Source organism: Bufo bufo, chromosome 1, assembly GCF_905171765.1.
Source record: "Bufo bufo chromosome 1, aBufBuf1.1, whole genome shotgun sequence".
In the NCBI taxonomy this organism is placed as follows: Eukaryota; Metazoa; Chordata; class Amphibia; order Anura; family Bufonidae; genus Bufo; species Bufo bufo.
This window is the reverse complement of record NC_053389.1, coordinates 533,187,723-533,211,336: the sequence shown is the minus strand read 5'-3', so window position 1 is coordinate 533,211,336 and position 23,614 is coordinate 533,187,723. Positions and strand designations below refer to the sequence as shown.

General features: G+C 48.1%; 1 protein-coding gene across 1 annotated transcript in view; it reads left to right on the top strand.

Moving 5' to 3' along the window:
- Nucleotides 1-23,614, top strand: part of MOV10L1 (Mov10 like RISC complex RNA helicase 1) — a 93,417-nt gene that overhangs the window by 8,563 nt on the left and 61,240 nt on the right. Inside the window, exons 3-5 of the mRNA XM_040413822.1 lie at nucleotides 2,553-2,634; nucleotides 2,766-2,938; nucleotides 19,402-19,548. Of these exons, the coding sequence (XP_040269756.1) occupies nucleotides 2,553-2,634; nucleotides 2,766-2,938; nucleotides 19,402-19,548 (402 nt within the window). The remainder of the gene's footprint in view (nucleotides 1-2,552; nucleotides 2,635-2,765; nucleotides 2,939-19,401; nucleotides 19,549-23,614) is intronic.

The window sequence follows — 23,614 nt, the reverse complement described above, 5'->3', positions numbered from 1 at the left end:
GAAGAAGATGCGGTCCGTCTCCTGCGGACTCCATGTCAGCGCACTGCCAGGAAAGGTAAGTATAAGTTAGCAGGCCCGAATTTGCCGGGGGAATGGGGGGCACCTGTGATTTGAAGGAGCTGATGGTGCTGGCAGACATGGATGGAAATGGCATGGAGGGGCTGATGTCGCTGGGGGAGTGGGGGACGGGACATGGATGGCATAGAAGGGCTGATGGAGCTGGGGGACATAGCATGGAGGGGCTGATGGCACTGGGGTAGTGGGGGATATGGAGGATGGCATGGAGGCACTGGGGGAGGGGGACAGATGGCAATGGAGACACTGGGGGTGGGGGACATGGCAATGGATGGCATGGAGGCACTGGGGGAGGTGGACCTGGCAATGGATGGCATGGAGGCACTGGGGGAAGAGGACATGGCAATGGAAGGGCAGATGGCACTGGGAGTGGGGGACATGGCATGGAGGGGCTGATGGCACTGGGGGAGTTGAGCTGAAGGCACTGGGATGGGTGTGTGTGTGTGTGTGTGTGTGTGTGTGTTTTTTTTACCACCTTTACAAAATAAAAGCACCTAATAGACAGACATATATTCGTGACAGGCCTGGTAGCCTTTGTTACGCCTCCTGCTGCCATTACAATGCATCGTTATCCTGTGATTGCGTTTGCAGATAAATGGAGCATCCTCCCGCTAACTGCCTAGATGCTGTCGGCATGATATCTGATCCTGGCCATTACGGTCAGTGCCAGGCTCCAGCAGTGTTCGTGCGTCTGATATTAGCGCCGTAAGCAGGTGGGGGTTATCGGTTTCACAATTCTGCTGAAATCCGAATCAAGTGTCATCGAAATAGCGGTTGATCAGATCAGTTTGATTAATCACCCAGTCCTACTCTAGAGGTCCTGTCCTGGATTTTGCAGACAAGAAAGCGCTGTGTAGGCCCTGTGGTGGCTCTGCATGTAAATTATACACTTTGTCAGGTTCCCACAGATTACATCTAGTTGTGGGATACTTTGTGATCAGCATCTTGTCAAGAGGGCATTCAAACACGTAGAGAAGGTTCAAATCATAAACCCCTTTGAGAAGACAGACTGCATATCCAAGCCTGACGGGAGAAGATTATAGCGACACTCTTTTGCAGCACTCTGTTCTATACTTCACTGTTTGTTTGTTTTTAATTTATTTATTTATTTTTGGTGGATTCACACAAATTCAGAATAATTGCAGAATATTGCACCTCTTGTCAATGTGTTATACCAAGGGGCGGACTAGGAACTAAAAGTGGCCCCAATGTTGTAGGTGAATCCAAATGGTCAGAAGGTAGGGCAACACAAGTAGGTAGTCATACCATAGAGCAGCACAGAATACCATCCCACAGAACCAAATACCACAGTGCAGCACAAAATACCTTCCCCGAAGCTGTCCCTCTGTAGTGGGCATCAGTAGATGCCATGTTCTGTCATAATCCTCCTCCAATTGTCATTGGATATGGAGCAGGGGGCTTAGGAGGTGAGATGTGGGCCACTGCACCAAGCCAGCCCTACCTTCAGCGTCCTGCCCGGACTTGCTCTTATAATGGCCCTTATAGGTACCCCAGTAGTATATACCCGGCCAGCGGCAGTAAGAGGCCTTCAGCCTATTGGAAACATTGCCTGTATGGTCTATGGCCAGTCCACCTCTGGTTATACCAGTTTATTTAGGCTGCAGAAGAACTCTAGGACTACAATGATGAAATGCACTATGGTACAGAGCAATATTAAATGTAACATGAAAACATCACTGTCCCTCTAGCTACATAAAGCTTGTGTGTTACGCTTTTTATGTTCTGCAAGGATTTTGTTTCAGCGCTTAAAGGCTGTGTACACCTTTGGGGGCAATATTTATTATTGCATTGTACTAATTTTAAGATAAATTGGTCTTTCTTAAAAATACAGGGCTGAGATGCTTTAGTAGAGGGATCTGAATTTTCTCTCTGCTCGGTCAGCCAGCTCACCTGATGGGATCCTTATCTCTGCTCACTCACATTATGGACACTCATTATATACACTTAAATAAGTGTTTGACCTTAAGTAATTTTAAAGATAAGGGTTATTAGATGACCAGCACAAAGTGAAAGTAAAAAGTATCATTCACACAACTAGACAAAACAGTTTACCCTTTGTGACAGAACGGCTCAATGTTTTTTATAAAGACCAATTGAAAAAATGATTTTTAGCCCAAAATGAGTAAAATGCAATCATAAACAAATTGCCTCTGAAGGTGTACATAGCCTTAAAAGGATATTTCCTGTTTGCAACAGCATCCTTTAAATAATTTATGAAGTTAGTCGTAATTTTGTAATGTATTTCTTTTACATTTATTGCTCCTATCTTCCATTCTGGGCTGTGGTCCTATGAACATGCAGCTCTTATTTCCTGTGATGTTATGTCCAATGGCAGTAATAGGGAGTGTCTATGTAACTAGCTTGGTGGCAGGAGCTATAAATTACTGTAGCTCGGTGTTGGGACTGCTGCATACAGGATGTAAACCATTTATTTAAGTTGTTCTATTTTCCATCAGCAGCACAAACCACATGCTCGAGAGAAGAATGCAATATCCATGAGTGATATGGTGACAGTGGCTACACAGACTAACAGCCAAGGTTTGTTCCTTTTTTTTGTCTTGAATTATTACAAATTATACTTTTATTGTTCAATTAATACATTTTTATATTAATATGAATAATTATGGCAGAGTAGTAAATATAACTATGTGCTTGTACCTTGTGTGCAGGTAATAAAACCCTGAAGAAGAAAATGTCCCAGTTCTTCAATCCATTGTTAAACGATCACCAGAAGTTGGCAGTAACTAGAATACTGAGCGGAGACTGCCGCCCTACTCCCTATATTCTCTTTGGGCCTCCGGGTACCGGAAAAACGGTTACAGTCATTGAAGCTATTCTACAGGTGACTTTAGAGTAATATTTTGTATGTACGATGGGAATTGTGAACATTCATACAAGTCTTTTCCAGTTTAGCCACAACTTAAAGGAGTTGTCTTACTTCAGCAAGTGGCATTTATTATGTAGAGAAAGTTAAAGGGGGGACACAGAAACCGTGGGTATAGCTATGTCCTCTAGGAGACGTTGACACTAGGCAGAAGTTGTTAGCCCCTCCCACTGCAGCTATACCCCCTCCAGCCTGGAGAGAGAGCTTCAGTTTTAGCTTAGTGTCCATAGGAGGCAGACCTCCCTGCCTTAAGCAGGGTGGCTTCTTTGTTTGATTTTTCCCTTTTAGGTTTGGGAAACCGAGTCGCCCAGCCTCTGTTATCCCGGGAGCAAGGCCGGTGTCAGAGTCCCTCACCGCTCGACCTCCCCACAGAAGCAAAAGGAGGATCCAGGGCAGCCCAGCTCCCCTGCTTCCCGCCAGCTAAGGGGTCACCTAGGTCCGCCAAAGAAAAAGACCCTCCCGCCATACCAGACTCCTGCCACTCCAGTGCCAGCTGCTGAGGAGGTGACCCTGCTGGAAAACATGACCTTGTGGGTCCACTTAGGGAGAGCAAAGAGAAGAGGATGAAGATGAGCTGAGTACACGGTACTAGGTAAGTATGGTTAACCCTCTTCCCCCTCCCTCCTCCTTTGGCGGCAATTGATTTCAGGGGTCTACAGGGTTAATAGGCTTCGGGCTCCACTTTTAGTAGCCCAGGACCTCTGAAAGCAGGCCCCCTCTGTGCCGACAGGTCTCGGGCACATGGAGGTTAATGACCTTGTCCTCCGGCGCACATCAGGCGGCCGAGCAGGCAGGGAGGGGAGCGGATAAAGCATCCAACACCATAATCCGGGAGCGGGTGCCAAGCGCGCCGCTCCAAAAGGGTTAATTCCCACACTTGCCGTTGTCGCAGACGCCACTCGCGCCGTGAGGCAGGCTACCTGTGGCCGGCACAGAGTTCCCTGCCGCGGGGTGGACATCCCGGTCTGCCGGGCGCTGCAAAATTTAGGCCCCGGCTTCACTTTGGGCCTACAGGGGGTTACCCCGACGCCTCTTTCCTCCAACCCTGTGTTTCTTACCGGCCCGCGGGGCGGGCACCCCCGGCCTGTGCGTGCATTCGCGCACCGCTCCAGGTCCCTCTATGCTCCGGCCGACCGGCAGAGCATCCCGGTCTGCCGTGCATGAAAAACTTTAGGCCCCGGCTTCGCGGCATACTAGGCCGCAGCTTCATCTCCTCATATGAGAGGGGGAGGGCGGGCGCCGGCGCGAATTCTTCCCATCTAGCTGTCCCCCGCCCCCAGAAGCCCGCTGAACACGCCCCCGGGCTTCAATTCACTCTTTTAACCCTTCCTGGCCAGCAATACAGTGAAGAACCCCTGAAGTATTCCCAATCCGCCCTCCAGGGCCATTTGGTTGATAATACTCCACCTGCGCAATCCAAGGGAGGACCTCTGACCGTTCCCAATCCACCCTCCTGGGTCATTTGGTTTGGAAACTCTCCACCTGCGCATTCCAATTGAGGACCTCTGGAAGTCCCAATCCACCCTCCGGGGTCGTTTGGTTGATAATGCACCGCCTGCGCAATCTGGTGGATGGACCTCTAGAAGCGCCCATTCCACCCTCTGGTTAGTTTATGGATAACTCCCCACCTGCGCAGTCCACAACTGCCAGGGGTGAGATTCTAAGGCCTCTTTCACACGGGCGTTGCGGGAAAGTGTGCGGGGGCGTTGCGGGAACACACACGATTTTTCAGCGCGAGTGCAAAACACTGTAATGCGTTTTGCACTCGCGTGAGAAAAATCACGCATGTTTGGTACCCAAACCCGAACTTCTTCACAGCCCCATAGAAATGAATGTGTCGGTATTCAGTGCGGGTGCAATGCGTTCAACTCATGGATCGCATCCGCTTGGAATACTCGCCCGTGTGTAAGGGGCCTAAGGGGTAGACCTAGGCGCAAACGGACCACAGCAGGTCATCTTTTCTCTTCGGATATCTCCAAACCCCTACCCTTTCTCCCTGGGTCACACTTACACACACCCTCCCTCCCCGGAGAGGGTCAGTCCTGGGGGGGAGATCACCAATTCAGATTCTGAATAAATCCGAGCAATCTCCCAAGAGTGCGTCTACGGTAGCCAGCAGTACTTGTCGTATGCATTACCCCTTCCATAGGCGGAGTACTTGCACTACTACGGGATACAGTACTTGCCTTATATATTGTCCCCTGCCGTAGGTGGACTAAGTACAATTACACTGTTTTCAGTGCCGGACGTATGTATCCCCCCTTCGGTAGGTGGCGGAATTGCATCTCCACTGGGTTCAGTACCTGCCGTATGCATTAGCCCTTTCTCCCATCACCGTGCTTCCTGTTGCATTTACCCCCTTCCACAAGTGATCCGCTTACGGGGGAATAACTAAGCATCTTGGGATGCTGCAGTTCAACTACGCCACGGCTCTAGATGCCTTTGCTTCTTTCACAGTGGGGCGTGGCAACAGTCGGTACCCGCGGGTGCCTGGTACTCTGCATCTAGTGGTGTATGGGTGCCCCCAGTGGATATGGTGGCTGTTTCCACATTGTATCCTTCTTATCTTCGGTGCTGGTTTGGAGCATGATTGTGACATCCTCTGTCTACTCAGAGGGGTTGCCTGGCAACATTTATGTGTCCTAGAGACCACCCATCTCCATGGGCCTCAACTGTTCCAGTCGGTCATGATATTGTCCTCCTCAATACGTAGTGCATACGCCATTGCACATAATATGGGGAGTACGTTCCAGCGAGTCGAGTGTTTTCACTGACTCTGTATTTTCTATCCACCACTTCTCTTTATCTGGGAAAGTGGTTTTGCTGGCACTCTGGTTTAGCTACTACGGCGTGTTCCCCTCCACAGGTGCAGCTTTTATGCTAGTGCTCTAGTTTGTAGTCACTGCAGTGGGGCATCCCCCTCAAGTGAGGGTTTTACCCTGACGCTAGCTTTGGCAGTTGCTCCTGTTCAGCGCCCTTCCCAGGTAAAGTGTTTAGGGATAGCTCTACTTAACTGGGGCAGTATGGTGCCATGGCTTCTACGGGATAGCCTCAGGCCTCCCCCTCAGTTTTGCACCGACGGGGCAGGCGCTGGCCACTACTGGGGGAGCGGTATTTGTGTTACCACTACATACTATGGTTCTTACTGCACAGCTCCTTCGTCAGGTGGCAGATTCTTCTAGCACTGAATCTGGTTGCCTCTGCGGTGTGGCCCCTCCTCTGCTGGAGTATGGACTAGCAATACAGTTGTGGCTCCCCTTGCATGGCTTCCTCCTCAGGCAGAGTTTTTGGCACAGCCACTAAATCCATGGTTACCTCTGCATTTGCAAGGGGTATTCGTTTTGTGGCCTTCTATTTCCAGGGTTCCGGACCCGGCTGATGGGCTGTGGCTCACACCACATCCCTCCTTCTACAGGTGAATTCTTCCCAATGGTCCTGGGTGTGCTACCTGTATCTACACTTGCCTCTCTTAAGACATGACTAATGTCTAGGTCACGTCAGTCCTATGGTGATCATACTTTTCACTGCCCATTCCATGGGTAGACTACGAGACTCCCCACGCCAGACAGAGCGGGGTTGCTGTCACGTCTTGCCACACTGATAGACGATCCGTTCCTGGAACGGAACACCCTTCAATTTCTTCTTCCTCCTCGAGCAGAATGGTTGCCGGCCTCTCCCTTCTGTATTTCTGGACTGCGGACTTCCTCAGCGGGACGACAATAGATCCGGGCAAGTCGTCCCTGCACCCGGAGGTGTTCGAGGTGATCTGTCTGCATTGGGGTCGCCCGGACGTGGACTTAATGGCCTCGAGACTCAATCGGAAGCTTCCCGCCTTTCTCTCCCGAGCAAGAGATCTGGAAGCTTGTGGCGTGGATGCCCTGATCTCTCCTTGGCAGGGTTTCTCCCTCCTTTACGTGTTTCCCCCCTTCCCTCTCCTACCCAGGGTTCTACAGAAGATCAGGATGGAGGGCATTCCGACAATCCTAGTCGCCCCGGAGTGTTGCCCCCGTCGCGCGTAGTACGCCGACCTCGTTCTCCTTCTAGGAGACGTCCCTTGGTCACTGCCACTCACAGACTACCTTCTTTCTTTGTTGATGGCGTGGCTATTGAAACCGCCATTCTGACGCGAAGAGGGTTTTCGGAGGATGTCATCCGCACTATGATTCAGGCCAGGAAGCCTTCATCGTCCAGGATCTATTACAGGACCTGGAGGTCCTTCCTGGGCTTCTGTGAAAGCCGGAACATCCCCCCCCCCCCCCCCCCCCCACCACCACTCCCTTCATTTTTCTCTCCCCATGGTCCTATCCTTTCTACAATCAGGGTTGGACCTGGTCTAGCCCTTAGTTCTTTGAAGAGTCAGGTGTCTTTGCTTTCTATCTTTTTCCAGCGCCCTCTGGCCCCCATGGGGCCCATAAAAACCTTCCTTCAGGTAGTGGCACATACGGTTCCTCCGTACCGTCCTTCTTTACCGCCTTGGGATCTGACTTTAGTCCTCTCAGCGCTCCTTAGAGCCCTTGCGGGAGATTTCACTCCGAATCCTGTCCTGGAAGGTAGTTTTTCCTTGTGGCTATCACATCCATCAGACGGGTGTCCGAGTTGGCGGCGCTCTCTTGTAGAAAACCCTTCCTGGTTCTTCATAAGGATAAAGTGGTTTTCCAGCCCGTTCCTTCCTTTCTCCCGAAGGTGGTCTCTGACTTCCATATCAACGAGAAATTGTCCTTCCCTCACTGTATCCCTCTCCTTCACACCCTAAAGAAAGGGAGTTAGGCCATTTGGATGTTGTCAGGGCTCTGAAGATTTATTTAGCAGCCTCCAGTTCCTTCTGGCGTACGGACTCCCTTTTTTGTCATTCCGGAGGGTACTCGCAAGGGATGGCGGCCTCCAAGGTGGCAATCGCACGTTGGATTAAGTTTGCAATTGCTGAAGCATACCGCGCCCAGGGCAGGGTTCCGCCCCTTAGGTATCACGGCTCACTCCACCACAGCGGTGGCTGCATCTTGGGCTCGGAGGAATCGCGCTTCGGCCGCGCAGTTGTGCAAGGCGGCTACTGGTCCTCCTTACACACATTCACAAAATGTTACCAGGTGCATACTTGTGCATCGGCGGACGCTGCCTTGGGCCGCATGGTCTTGCAGGCAGCAGTTTTTTAGATGCCTGCAGGGACGCTTCCTTCTATGGGTCTGTGGTTTTTCCCTCCCTGTGGACTGCTTTTGGACGTCCCACGGTTTCTGTGTCCCCCAATGAATATGGGCGAGAAAACCAAGATTTTTGTAAAACTTACCAGTAAAATCTCTTTCTCGCTCTTCTTTGGGTGACACAGCACCCACCCAGTGTTATTCGACCACAGTTGCTGCAGTTGCTGGTTAGAACCCCGTTGGGTCCTTTGGCATTGTTGGTGTTCAACGTTTATTTCATTGTGATTGTTCTCCTACTGCTTGTACACAAACTGAAGCTCTCTCTCCAGGCTAGAGGGGGTACCGCTGCCAAGGGAGGGGCTAACAACTTCTGCCTAGTGTCAACACCTCCTAGAGGACATAGCTATACCCACGGTTTCTGTGTCCCCCAATAAAGAGCGCAAAAGATTTTACTGGTAAGTTTTACAAAAATCTCGTTTTTATTTACCATAACACACTGCTGGGCGACAGCTTCCTCCCGGCAGTGTGTTTGGTGACGTCTCCGGCTCTGATGGGCGTGCTTTAGCGCTGCCCTAGCTATTTTACTGGCTAGGGCAGCGCTAAACCCCTCCCATCAGTGCCGGTGACATCAGTGCTGGTGACATCACTGCGCTTCCTGGCAGCCCCATGGAGAGCACCGGAACTCCTGAAAATGCCTTTGCCCTGCGCAATTTAGCACAGGACAAAGAAAAGCATTGAAGCATGAAGTTCAAGTCTGAACCCGGACAACCCCTTTAATACAAGAAACTTACTAATGTACAGTTATTATCCATATTGCTTCCTTTGCCGGTTTGATTCATTTTTCCATCACATTATACACTGCTCGTTTTTATGGTTATAACCACCCTGCAATCCATCAGCGGTGGCCATGCTTGCACACTATAGGAAAAAGCGCTGGCCTCTCTGGTGGGATTGCACATAGGCTAGTGCTCTTTTCTATAGTGTGCAAGCATGACCACCACTGCTGGATTGCAGGGTGGTCGTAACCATAGAAACATGCAGTATATAATGTGATGGAAAAATGAATCTAGCCAGCAAAGGAGACAATTTGGACAATCACAATACATTAGGAAGTGCCTTGCATTAACTTTCTCTACATAATTAATATTTGCTGAAGTAAAAAAACCCCCTTAACCTCATGCAAACATTGACTGCAGTATTTGAAAGAAAAAAATCCTGTACAGACATTGATCCTTATTTCAGTGCATCTGTTCAGAGTATTTATTTATGTATTTATTTTATGCACTTATATAGCGCTACTATATTCCGCAGCGCTTTACAGACATTAGCATCCAACTGTCCCCAATATAAATGCTTTTGGGCATCTCGATAGGGGTTAAAGGCTATGGACACCTTTGGGCATTTTTTTTATCATTGCATTTTACTAATTTTTGGTTTGTTTTTTGAACTGGTATTTATTAAAAAAATAAAAGTTTTTTTTTTTCACTGCATCTGACTGCTCCATGTGTAGCCCTTATCTGTGAACTCTTCACAGCTCATACACACTCTTTTTTAAGCAATATTTTATTATTTGATAAGAATTTAGCTGAGTGAGTGTTTATTAGCTGTCAGGAGTTCAGAGATAAGTTCTACAGATCCAGCTGTCAGAACAGCTCCCTAACGGATTGAGTGAGGCAGAGAGCAATAATCTGATGATGCACTGAAATATGAACAGGAAAAACAGTCGACAATTTTAAATATTTATTTAAATGCTCCCCAAGCACAGCGCTGTACATTGTATAGTGGAAGTCGATGGCGGATTAACATAGGGGCATTGGGGTCGACAGCCCCGGGCCCAGCATCGCTGGGGGGGCCCCAACGCCGACCCGAACACCCACATACTGCGGTGAGGCACAGGAGCGCATAGTTCCCTGCCCCACCGCCGATCAACTCCATAGGCTTCAGGCCTAGTAAGCCTGCGACCTATGTGGTAGTATAATCACGGCGCGTCTGTGCCGGGACACAGGGCAATGAAGATTGCGCGCCTGCAGCCTGCCTCACCATCCCGGACACAGGTAAGTATTAGCTTTTAGTTGTTGTGTTTTTTTTTTGTGTGCGCCAACTTGGGGGGGGGGCAGAGGAGGACATGGCGGCAGTGTGGGGACAAATCATCACTTCTGGGGGCGCAGTGTGGGGGCAAATTACTTCATTGGGGGCAAATTACTTCATAGGGGTGCTATGTGGGGGCAAATTACTTCATGGGGGCAAATTATTTCATGGGAGGGCAGTGTGGGGAAAATGATAACATGGGAGCAGTGTGGGGGAAATGATAACATGGGAGCAGTGTGGGAGAAATGATTACATGGGAGCAGTGTAGGACAAATGATTACATGGGGGCAGTGTGGGGGAAATTATTACATGGGGGCAGTTGCTATTAGGGGACATTTTTTGGGGGGGACACTATACAGGTATTATTACCTGGAGCTAAATATAGGGCGTTATTACTGGGGGCACTATAGGGACCTTTGGGTCAAACTGGTATAAAGTAGAACTGGCTTAGTTGCCCACAGCAACAGATTCCACTTTTTCATTTTTACAGCTCCTTTGGAAAATGAAAGGTGGAATCTGATTGGTTTCTATGGGCAACTAAGCCAGTTGTACTTTACACCAGTTGGATAAATGATCCCAATTACGAGAAATCTAACATGTCTGTGTAACAAACTCTGTAGAGACGAGATACGACTGAAATAATTTGTCATGGTGGTTTGGGTCAAACGGAGGAGAAGAGGAAAGAGAAGATCTACATGACAGGAGATGGCACTGAAAGCAAGAGGTATGTGGTGCTGTATTCTCCTATATGTAGAGCTGGCTCACTGCTGTGACCTGCATCTCATATTCTCCTCAAAGTCTTTATCATAATCATATGTATTTTAAATTTGGCAACTAAATTTGGCAAACCAATTTTAATTCATCACCTGCAGTCCTATGTAACACCCCACATAACACAATAGTAAACACTGTGTTGTGTGAGGTGTTACATCGGACTGCAGGTAACATGACATCTGTACTCAGAGAGTTATGAGATGGTGGGGGTCAGACTCCTGGCACCCCCGCCAATCAGCTGTTTGAGAAGACCGTGATGTCCCAGTGAGCGCCTCAGCTTCTTTGCTCCTTACCAACACAACTCTGTCCTTTTGATAGTACTGTACTTGGTATTGAAGCTCAGCCCCAATCACTCAGATGGGACTAAGCTACACCTAGGCTGTGTGAACGATGAATGTGATGTCATATGCCCTAGGAAGAGACTGTGGTGCTCAGGAAGCACCGCAGCCTCTTCATACAGAAAAAAATTAAACTAAAATGGATTGAGGGACCCGAGTTGGGTAGACAGCCCCTGGCCTATCATGCACTTAATCCACCCCTGGTGGCAATGCTTGGTATCGGAGCTCAGCCCCATGGCCACGTGACTTTACATGGCCTAGGCCAGTGGTCGGCAAGCCGCGGCTCTTCTGCAGGGCTCCAGATGCCATTTGCGACTACACCCGCCGCCGCAGCTCTGCTCCATACAGCGGCGGGCACAGGAGATGATCGTTCTCAGCAGCGCAGGAGGAGTCTCTCCCTCCCCCCTGGGCTGTGGCCACTGCGCCACCAATGAAGAAAACTGACCTGTTAATACAAATACAGGAGGCGGGTGCCGGAATCAAATAGCCGGCACCCGACCTCTGTGACAGGGAGCTGCGATCCGCTGCAGTTGAGTTAACCCTTCAGGTGCGGTACCTGAGGGGTTAACTGCCGCTGATCGCAGCTCCCTGTCACAAAGGTCGGGTGCCGGCTATTTGATTTCGGCACCCGCCTCCTGTATTTGTATAAGAAACGTTGGTGGCACAGTGCCCCCCCCCCCAGTATAATAAACGTTGGTGGCACAGTGCGCCCCCCCCCCCAGTATAATAAACGTTGGTGGCACAGTGCGCCCCCCCCCCCCCAGTATAATAAACGTTGGTGGCACAGTGTGCCCCCCCCCCCCCCACCAGTATAATAAATGTTGGTGGCACAGTGCCCCCCCCCCCAGTATAATAAACGTTGGTGGCATAGTGCCCCCCCCCCCCCCAGTATAATAAACGTTGGTGGCACAGTGGGAAGTGCCAATGAGGGTTAAAAATAATAAAAGAAAATTAACTCACCTCCTCCAGTTGATCAGGTAGCTGCCGGTCTCCTGTTCTTACTTCTTTCTAGTTTCTTCAGGACCTGTGGTGACGTCACTGAGCTCATCACATGGCCCATTACCATGGTGATGGATCATGTGATGAGCACAGTGATGTCACCACAGGTCCTGCGTCCTGAAGAAACTAGAAAGAAGTAAGAACAGGAGACGATCAATTAGAGGAGGTGAGTTAATTTATTTTATTTTTTTTAACCCTCATTGGCACTGCCCACTGCGCCACCAATGTTTATTATATTGAGGGGGGGCGCACTGCGCCACCAATGTTTATTATGTTGGGGGGGCGCACTGCGCCACCACCAATGTTTATTATATTGGGGTGATGGGGGGGGGGGGCGCACTGCGCCACCCATGTTTATTATATTGAGGGGGGGCGCACTGCGCCACCAATGTTTATTATATTGGGGTGATGGGGGGCGCACTGCGCCACCAATGTTTATTATATTGGGGTGATGGGGGGGCGCACTGCGCCACCAATGTTTATTATATTGACCTTCTACTATGCATTCTGTATTCAGAATGCTATTATTTTCCCTTATAACCATGTTATAACGGAAAATAATACAGTGAATAGACTTTCATCCTAGGAACCATGCGTGAAAATCGCACTTGCTTGCGATTTTCACACAGCCCCATTAACTTCTATGGGGCCTGCGTTGCGCGAAAAACGCACAACAGAGCATGCTGCGATTTTCACACAACGCACAAGTGATGTGTGAAAATCACCGCTCATGTGCACAGCCCCATAGAAGTGAATGGGTCCGGATTCAGTGCGGGTGCATTCCAGTATTTTGAATGCCGGATCCAGCACTAATACATTCCTATGGGGAAAAATGCCGGAGCCGGCATTCAGGCAAATCTTCATTTTTTTTCGCCGGAGATAAAACCGTAGCATGCTACGATTTTATCTTTTGCCTGATCAGTCAAAATGACTGAACTGAAGACATCCTGATGCATCCTGAACGGATTACTCTCCATTCAGAATGCATGGGGATAAAACTGATCAGTTATTTTCCGGTATAGAGCCCCTGTGACGGAACTCAGTGCCGGAAATGAAAAACGCTAATGTGAAAGTACTTTAAAATATTAAGTTTTAATCCCCCCTTTCCCAATTTTACATATAAAATATATAAACAATAAATAAATAAACATATTACATAGCCTTTTTAGTCACCTTGTCACCCCAAAAAATAGCATAGGACTGTTTTATTATGGGCCGAATGTTTCATAAAATGCAAAATGCACGCAGCTTTTTTTGGTGTTTTTTTTTTTTGCATGGTATTGAGTATCACAATACTTTTTTATGGTGACGAAAGCGAATCAAAATTTTGGTTTCAAAACAACCCTACGCCGATCTGATCGGCGTAGCGTTGTCACGATACCAACATTTTGATTCAGTTTCGATTTGGCGACTAAAAATTTGATTTGGCTCCTAAATTTTTCAGTTCAGGAGCCAATGGCTACTAGGAATTTTTTTTAGTCTGGAGCACTGTTCTGTGTGCCGGGCGCCCGCTCCCCTCCCTCCTCTCGGGGGCGGCAGCCTGCGGCTGTCCTGCCTACATGTGTGCCGTGCGGCGCTCAGGCCAAAGGAGGCGTCACTGACTGCCAGTGGGGCCGCGGCGGAGGGAGGCGAGGAGGCGGAGCAGCTCTGTCTGCTATGGCCTGTAAAAGCTGCCCCTCCAGGCTGGCAGCAGAAGAACACAGTCACAGAGTAACACTGAGGCACGACTTGTTGGAACTTGGCCGACCCTGCTGGACTCTAGTCTGGACTCTGGAGAAGACACCTTAAGGCAGAGCCAGCTGAGATTGGAGCCAGGACCAGACCGACCCCACTCCAGCCAGACCCCAGTGATATATCAGGTACCGACTCCAACATTGTCCCTCATCATGTCACCCCCCCCCGATGGTGCAGACTCCAACATTGTCCCCCATTAGGGAGCATAATGGATGGGGGCTGACGGCTGTCATGGGGGGCATGATGGCTGACATGGGGGGGTAATGATGGATGGGGGCTGACATGGGCATGATGGGGTGCTGATGGCTGACATGGGCATGATGGGGTGCTGACGGCTGACATGGGCATGATGGATGGGGTGCTGACATGGGGGGCTGACGGCTGACATAAGGTCATGATGGCTGACATGGGGGGCATGATGGATGGGGGCTGTCGGCTGACATGGACATGATGGATGGAGTGCTGACATGGGGGGCTGATGGCTGACGGCTGACATGGGGTGCTGACGGCTGACATGGGGGGCATGATGGATGGGGGCTGACAGCTGACATGGGCATGATGGATGGGGTGCTGACGGCTGACATGGGGGGCATGATGGCTGACATGGGGGGCTGATGGCTGACATGGGGGGTAATGATGGATGGGGGCTGACATGGGCATGATGGGGTGCTGATGGCTGACATGGGCATGATAGATGGGGTGCTGACGGCTGACATGGGCATGATGGATGGGGTGCTGACATGGGGGGCTGACGGCTGACATAAGGTCATGATGGCTGACGGGGGGCATGATGGATGGGGGCTGACATGGACATGATGGATGGAGTGCTGACATGGGGGGCTGATGGCTGACGGCTGACATGGGGGGCTGACGGCTGACATGGGGGGCTGACGGCTGACATGGGGGGCTGACGGCTGACATGGGGTGCTGACGGCTGACATGGGGTGCTGACGGCTGACATGGGGTGCTGACGGCTGACATGGGGTGCTGACGGCTGACATGGGGTGCTGACGGCTGACATGGGGTGCTGACGGCTGACATGGGGTGCTGACGGCTGACATGGGGTGCTGACGGCTGACATGGGGTGCTGACGGCTGACATGGGGTGCTGACGGCTGACATGGGGTGCTGACGGCTGACATGGGGTGCTGACGGCTGACATGGGGTGCTGACGGCTGACATGGGGTGCTGACGGCTGACATGGGGTGCTGACGGCTGACATGGGGTGCTGACGGCTGACATGGGGTGCTGACGGCTGACATGGGGTGCTGACGGCTGACATGGGGTGCTGACATGGGCATGATGGATGGGGTGCTGACATGGGCATGATGGGGTGCTGACGGCTGACATGGGCATGATGGGGTGCTGACGGCTGACATGGGCATGATGGGGTGCTGACGGCTGACATGGGCATGATGGGGTGCTGACGGCTGACATGGGCATGATGGGGTGCTGACGGCTGACATGGGCATGATGGGGTGCTGACGGCTGACATGGGCATGATGGGGTGCTGACGGCTGACATGGGCATGATGGGGTGCTGACGGCTGACATGGGCATGATGGATGGGGTGCTGACGGCTGACATGGGCATGATGGATGGGGTGCTGACATGGGGGGCTGACATGGGCATGATGGATGGGGTGCTGACATGGGGGGCTGACGGCTGACATAGGGGCATGACGGCTGACATGGGCATGATGGATGGGGTGCTGACGGCTGATATGGGGGGCTGATCTGAGGTATGATTAACATTGGGGGTCTGATTGGTGGTCTGACCTGAGGTATAATGGAAAATATTGTTTCTTATTATACTCCTCTAAAACCTATGTGCATCTTATAGGGCGAAAAGTACAGTCCTCAAACCAGATTGAAGCAGAGCGAAGATATCAGGACCACACAGAGGAGAAGCCAGCTGCTGCAGACAGAACCAGGACCAGGTGAGCTGCGGGCGGGGCGGGGGGAGGGGGGGGGTCACCGAGATGTAGCTTCGCTTGTGTTGCCAAAAAATCCTTTCACAGGCTCTGGTCACGTCCACGTGACAGGGCCGGTGCAAAGAGTCCCACAGTACCCGACCTATGTGGATACTTGCATGCACAATATTCTCAATAAAAACTTATTGAAACTAAAAACAGTGTACCATCCTATGTATTTTCGGTTTTAAAAATGTGGCTCTCAAAATAAATTTCAATCGTGGTTTTGGCGAGATTTGGCTCAGTTGAAAAAAAAGGTTGCCCACCACTGGCCTAGGCCAAGCTGGAGAATGCCGCTGCCTTCTCTAACAGCTGATGACTTTTTTCCAGAGGCTAGGTAATGAGTAAAAAAAAAAAACTCTTAGAAAACCCCCTTTAAGAGCATAAACCTATATTGCCCTGCCAGGTATTACAGAAAAAATATTGTAATGCTGCTCCAGCTTTGACCGCTTGGGCTGGGGCTACACCAACTTTGTTTGCAACAACCATTGAGTGACAAAAGATCTGTGTAGCTCTGCAGACCCACAAGTTGCTGACACCCAACATTTGCAAATAATCTGCTGGATTTTCTGCGCCTGTTGAGCGGCAACAATTTGTGGGCTAGACTTAGGTCTCTGCAGTGTTTGCACCCAAACCTAACCTTTATAGGAACCATGCTACCAGTCAGTGGAAGATGTGGCACACATGAGGGCACATTTCTCAGTACAAGCTAGAAAAGAATCTTTGTGGCCTGTAGCAACCAATCTCAGGACAGCCCTTATCAGAGTAGTTTAAGAAATGAATGATATGGGCAACAGAGGCATTTTTTTCCAGGTGTGTGTGTATGTATATATAATAAATATAAATATATATTCTGTCCCATGATATGAGAATGGGAGAATATTTAATTCCTAAATATCTGTACGAGTTGTAGTCCATACGAGATAGGAGTGTTCTGTTCATGGGATACAGCTTCATGTGTACAGGCATCTCTCAGTATACCGTATATAGTGTAAGCTGAACTGCAAATAAGGCCACATGGGGTTGTCCCCTGTTTGGTCCACATTCACACTGACCTGATTACCTAGAATTCCATCCAGTTGTATTACATGTAAATGTTCCTAATGAATTTCATATATGCCTCCATTGATACAAAACTGCCTGGGTGACTGGTTCATTCAACTTTTTTCATGCCCCCTAATGTCTACAGGACATCCTTTCCATTTTGTTCTTCATGTGCCACTCAATGTAACAGTACAGCCTGGATCACAGCGGCTCCCTGTGACGATACGCTGACTTGCGCTCCAGCGTGGAACGCACCGGCCGTCTGCGATGATACGCTGGCTTGCGCTCCAGCGTGGAACGCAGTGGCTGCTGGGCCCTCCTGTGACTCCGCCCACTTACCGTCCGGCCCTTAAATAGAAGACAGGTGCTAAGCAGGGTGTTCCACTAATGGAGTGCGCACCCTGCTAGCTCCACTGCATCTGAGGACTCTGTCCACATATCCAGACCTGGATCCCTAACAACATTGTGAAGGACTGTCTACCTTCTTGCTACTGGCTTCCCCACTGCTGGCTTCCTAGCCAGGTCCAACTAACCGCAAGTATATGCCTGAACCTGCTCTGATTAATGTCCTGGAACTCTGAGAGGGGTGGTTCCTGACTGGTGTGAGACGATACTGCCAAACCAACTCTGAACCTACTGCATACTATATACTAAACTGTGGACATGCTCTGAACCTACTGCATACTATATACTAAACTGTGGACATGCTATACTAACTCTGAACCTACTGCATACTATATACTAAACTGTGGACATGCTCTGAACCTACTGCATACTATATACTAAACTGTGGACATGCTCTGAACCTACTGCATACTATATACTAAACTGTGGACATGCTCTGAACCTACTGCATACTATATACTAAACTGTGGACATGCTATACTAACTCTGAACCTACTGCATACTATATACTAAACTGTGGACATGCTATACTAACTCTGAACCTACTGCATACTATATACTAAACTGTGGACATGCTCTGAACCTACTGCATACTATATACTAAACTGTGGACATGCTATACTAACTCTGAACCTACTGCATACTATATACTAAACTGTGGACATGCTCTGAACCTACTGCATACTATATACTAAACTGTGGACATGCTCTGAACCTACTGCATACTATATACTAAACTGTGGACATGCTATACTAACTCTGAACCTACTGCATACTATATACTAAACTGTGGACATGCTCTGAACCTACTGCATACTATATACTAAACTGTGGACATGCTATACTAACTCTGAACCTACTGCATACTATATACTAAACTGTGGACATGCTCTGAACCTACTGCATACTATATACTAAACTGTGGACATGCTCTGAACCTACTGCATACTATATACTAAACTGTGGACATGCTCTGAACCTACTGCATACTATATACTAAACTGTGGACATGCTATACTAACTCTGAACCTACTGCATACTATATACTAAACTGTGGACATGCTCTGAACCTACTGCATACTATATACTAAACTGTGGACATGCTATACTAACTCTGAACCTACTGCATACTATATACTAAACTGTGGACATGCTCTGAACCTACTGCATACTATATACTAAACTGTGGACATGCTCTGAACCTACTGCATACTATATACTAAACTGTGGACATGCTATACTAACTGAACCTACTGCATACTATATACTAAACTGTGGACATGCTCTGAACCTACTGCATACTCTATACTAAACTGTGGACATGCTATACTAACTCTGAACCTACTGCATACTATATACTAAACTGTGGACATGCTCTGAACCTACTGCATACTATATACTAAACTGTGGACATGTTCTGAACCTACTGCATACTATATACTAAACTGTGGACATGCTCTGAACCTATGGCATACAATATACTAAACTGAGGACATGCTATATACTAACCCTGGACCTATTGCATACTAGATACTAACTCTGAACTGTGCACAAGCTTATACTAACTTGTGACTCCTGTAATACTGGGAGACCTTCCTCTCCAGCAGTAATACTAAATAGATGGATAGCGGTAAATGATTTTGTTACCCCAAACTCTCCGCCCAAGATTGAGAGAGACGCCTGGGGTACATACTGAGTAACCGCGAATCCTACAGCCAAGAACAAGGGCAGTGGGATAATAGTGCATGTCCATTGCTTCCGCAGTTGAGATCCTAACTGATCAACTAGGTGCGTTACACTCAATCTCCTCACAATGTACTGTAAGCTGCATTGAATTTGCCTTCTTTTCTACCAAAGTCTGTACGTTGCCACTCCTAGTTCAAATATATCTGGATTGAAATCTCCTGATTTATTCCTATTATTTTTCTCTACAGATTTATTATGCTTTGCCGGACAGTCGTATTTTGGTATGTGCCCCCTCTAACAGTGCTGCTGATCTAGTGTGTCTGCGGCTTCATGAAAGTGGCCATTTGGAAAATGGTAGCATGGTGAGGGTGAATGCTTCCAGCCGTCAAGAAGAGGTAGCACAATAAAAATGTATTTTTTTTAAATATATATTTATTTATTTATTTTATGCACTTATATAGCGCTGCTTCATTCCGCAGCGCTTTACAGACATCAGCATCCAACTGTCCCCAATGAGGCTCACAATCTAAGGTCCCTATCAGTATGTTTTTGGAGTGTGGGAGGAAACCGGAGTACCCGGAGGAAACCCACGCAAACACATTAAGGAAGTTTCTAATTGAACAAAACTGTGTTATGTATGGCCAACTTAAAGGGAGTCTGTCATCAGCATTTCACTTTTTTAACCCTTCCCATAGCTCCCTAGCATGCTTACAGTTAATAAAAACGTTACCTCTGGCATCAATCCTGGACTTATAAAACCATAAAAAACGATCTTTATAACATATGCAAATGAGGGCTCGCAAGTGCCCAGGGGCGGCGTTACCCTCGTAGGTGTCCTGCTAGCTCAGCCTTTTCATTGCTTCTCCCCGCCCCTTCTTACCCTCCGCCTGCCCATCCTTTCCCTCTGACCGCCTATCTACCAACTTGTTATTCCGCTGAGATCCCGGGCCTGCGCACTCATTCCTTTGGCACTGCGATGCCCATTCTTTGTACAGCATCACAGTAATTAATGCGCATGCGCCGATGGACCGCCTCCTTTGTTGTGTTTTCGCGTCATCAGCCGGCGCATGCGCAATAGTTACTGTGATGCCATACAAGGTATGGGCATCGCAGTGCGCATGCGCCAGCCAAAGGAATGAGTGCGTAGACGCGGGATCTCGGTGGAATAACAAGTTGGTAGATAGGCGGTCAGAGGGAAAGGATGGGCGGGCGGAGGGTAGGAAGGGGCGGGGGGAAGCAATGAAAAGGCTGAGCTAGCAGGGCACCTACGAGGGTAACGCCGCCCCTGGGCACTTGCGAGCCCTCATTTGCATATGTTATAAAGATCGTTTTTGATAGTTTTATAAGTCCAGGACTGATGCCAGAGGTAATGTTTTTATTAACTGTAAGCATGCTAGGGAGCTATGGGAAGGGTTAAAAAAGTGAAATGCTGATGACAGACTCCCTTTAAAGGGGTTGTCCAGCTTTGGAGACTCCTGCAGCATGTTGTACCTTTTGAAAAACTCATACCCACTGCTCCATTCCGGGTCCTTCCAGTGGTCTTCTGGTCCCTGTCCTGTAACCTTCTGGATGAATGGAGTCACATGCGCTACCACAGCCAGTGAATGGCCTCAGCACTCGTGTCCCCAAGTGGCAGGTGAACCAGCAATGGCATGACGTTTACAGGGTGCAGAATGAAAGATCACTGAAGGGGAGGGGCAGTTGATATTTTTTTTTCCATTACGCCCCATGACAGCACCTGTGAGAGATCCTCCCCCTTCCGGACAGGAAACAGGAACTTCCCAGATCTTTAAATTGGTCCACTGCCTTCCACCACTCAGTTCTTTCCTGTTTCCTGTCCAGAGACAGGAGGATTTCTTCTCATTAGCCAGGTGGATCAAGAGAGCGATAGGTCTGGCATATTCACAATCAGGTTGTCAGGTACCTTCAGATTTTTCAGCTCATTCCACCAGGGCAGTAGCCTCTTCCTGGGCAGAAAAAGGGTGCGCTACCATTGAGCAAATCTGTAGGGCAGCAACGTGGAGTTCTCCCTCTACGTTTTACAAGCACTACAGGTTGGACCTTTCATCTGTGCAGGATATGTCTTTTGGGAGAAAGGTGCTGCAGGCTGTAGTCCCTCCCTAATAGTCATCTAGTCTAATCTCTCACAGGTGCTGTCATGGAGCGTAATGGAAATACTTCAATTACTCTTACCGGTAATCTGTTTTCCATGAGCCCATGACAGCACCTACATAATTCCCTCCCTAAAAAAAAAAAAGAGTATGTAAAATTGAAGATTATGCTAGCTTTAGTGTACTAATAATCTTAATTTTAATAAGGACAGGAGGCGACTATTTTGCATAAACTCTTTACTAACTCCACAGCAGTAAAGAAAAAAAGTAAAGAGTAACAAGTAGATCACTGCGCAGCATAGTATATAAGGGTCATGCTGCCTGTACACTTCCTCTTTCTAAAGCGACATCAAAGTCCAGGTTGAGCTCGAACATCCAGAAATTCAACGAGAACTGTAACAGCGGTTTCTGGTGAGCGGAACTTGAGTAGACTCTTGGTAAACGAGGTTGGAGGTAAAACCGAACGAAGCTCTCATCTCATCCTATGGAGTGGTAAGATTAACAAACCAGCGACCAGTGGAGGTCTTGAAGGGGATTACACTGAAAGGAGAGTATAAAAATAGGTTAGGTAAAGAATCGTAACTATTCACTCCTATGGGCCTTAACGGAAAAGTGTAAAGTTAAATCATTACAAATAGAATGCAAATTATTTAGTGGTTAAATGTATGGTAAGTGTAAATATGTAGTACAACTAAGAACTGTCCGTCAGGAAGGCAATATTAGGGTGAGAAATTCCGAATATGTCCCAAAACAGAGTGATTACTAAGATCAAGTCCCATATCCGACACCTTGAGATCCACTCCCCCGAAAAATCAGGGTAGGGAACAGAAGGGAGGGAAAATAGTCGCCTCCTGTCCTTATTAAAATTAAGATTTTTAGTACACTAAAGCTAGCATAATCTTCAATTTTAACACATGACAGGAGGCTTCCTATTTTGCAATTTTAACGCTGAAGAAGAGACGTCCCAGCAGAAGGGGGAGTGCGAAAATAAAAGGTACGGAAAGTAGATTCCCTAGACCAGTCCGCCGTTCGGAGAATATCCGAAATGGACGCCCCTGCCATTAAGATGTGGGGAAACCAGCACTCACTCAAATGCACGCTGCACGGGAGAGGACGTAAATCCACAGTAATATGAACAAAGGATCCCAGCAGTCGCGTCTTTGTGAATCAAATGTCTTTTATTCCATAGACCAGGACCAGGTTTCGGCAATGTGCCTTCATCAACAGGTAATCCAAATACAAACTTAACAGACTATATATGCTCTACAGTCACCGCCCACAGGAGCAAAAGTCCATCCCATAAGGGAATGGCCAGAAAGTAACAGGTGTAATCAATTTAATAATAGACAAACCAAAGCAGAGAAAAAAGCATCTAGATAGATATTTCATCTTACATTTGTAGATAATACTCTTGTATAACTTTCAAATTTTCAATACCTGAGAAATAAACAGCAAAATATTATAAATATATAACAAAATTATTATATTACAGATACATAACCTCATATTCCCTATTGAGGCCTCTAGGGTGCAATGTGTCCAATGTATGGATCCAAAAGGCTTCCCTCCGTAGCAACATCTTATTAATGTCACCCCCCCCCTCCGTGGTCTAATCACCTGCTCTATAACCTGGAATTTCAGTTGGGCAATAGAATGTCTGCACTTTTCAAAGTGGCTTGGAATGGGTAATAATAAATTTTTTGTTCTAATGGTCGATTTGTGTTTGTTAATTCTGTCCCTCACTGCCTGCATTGTCTGACCAATGTACAACAGACCACAAGGGCATTTAATCAGATAAACAACATTTGAAGACTCGCATGTAAAAAAACCTTTTACTTCAAACGGATTCCCGGTGTGTGGATGATAAAATGTAGGGCCCTTTATGATGTGTGAACACTGGAGACAATGCAGGCAGGGGAACGTCCCTTTACGCGGTGTTGATAATACACTTTGACGTAACCGATGTTTAGTGCCCCCTAAATCCGCTTTCACTAGCATATCCCTGTAACTGGGGTTCTTCCTATTACAAATCAGGGGTAAACTTTTAAATTCTGAGACCTCTGGATAGGCCTTACCCAATAAATGCCAGTGTTTTCTTACAATATTGTCAATATATGCATTAAAGGGGTGAAATTTATGGACAAATGCTATCCTAGCATCATCCTTTTTTTCTCTGCTTTGGTTTGTCTATTATTAAATTGATTACACCTGTTACTTTCTGGCCATTCCCTTATGGGATAGACTTTTGCTCCTGTGGGCGGTGACTGTAGAGCATATATAGTCTGTTAAGTTTGTATTTGGATTACCTGTTGATGAAGGCACATTGCCGAAACCTGGTCCTGGTCTATGG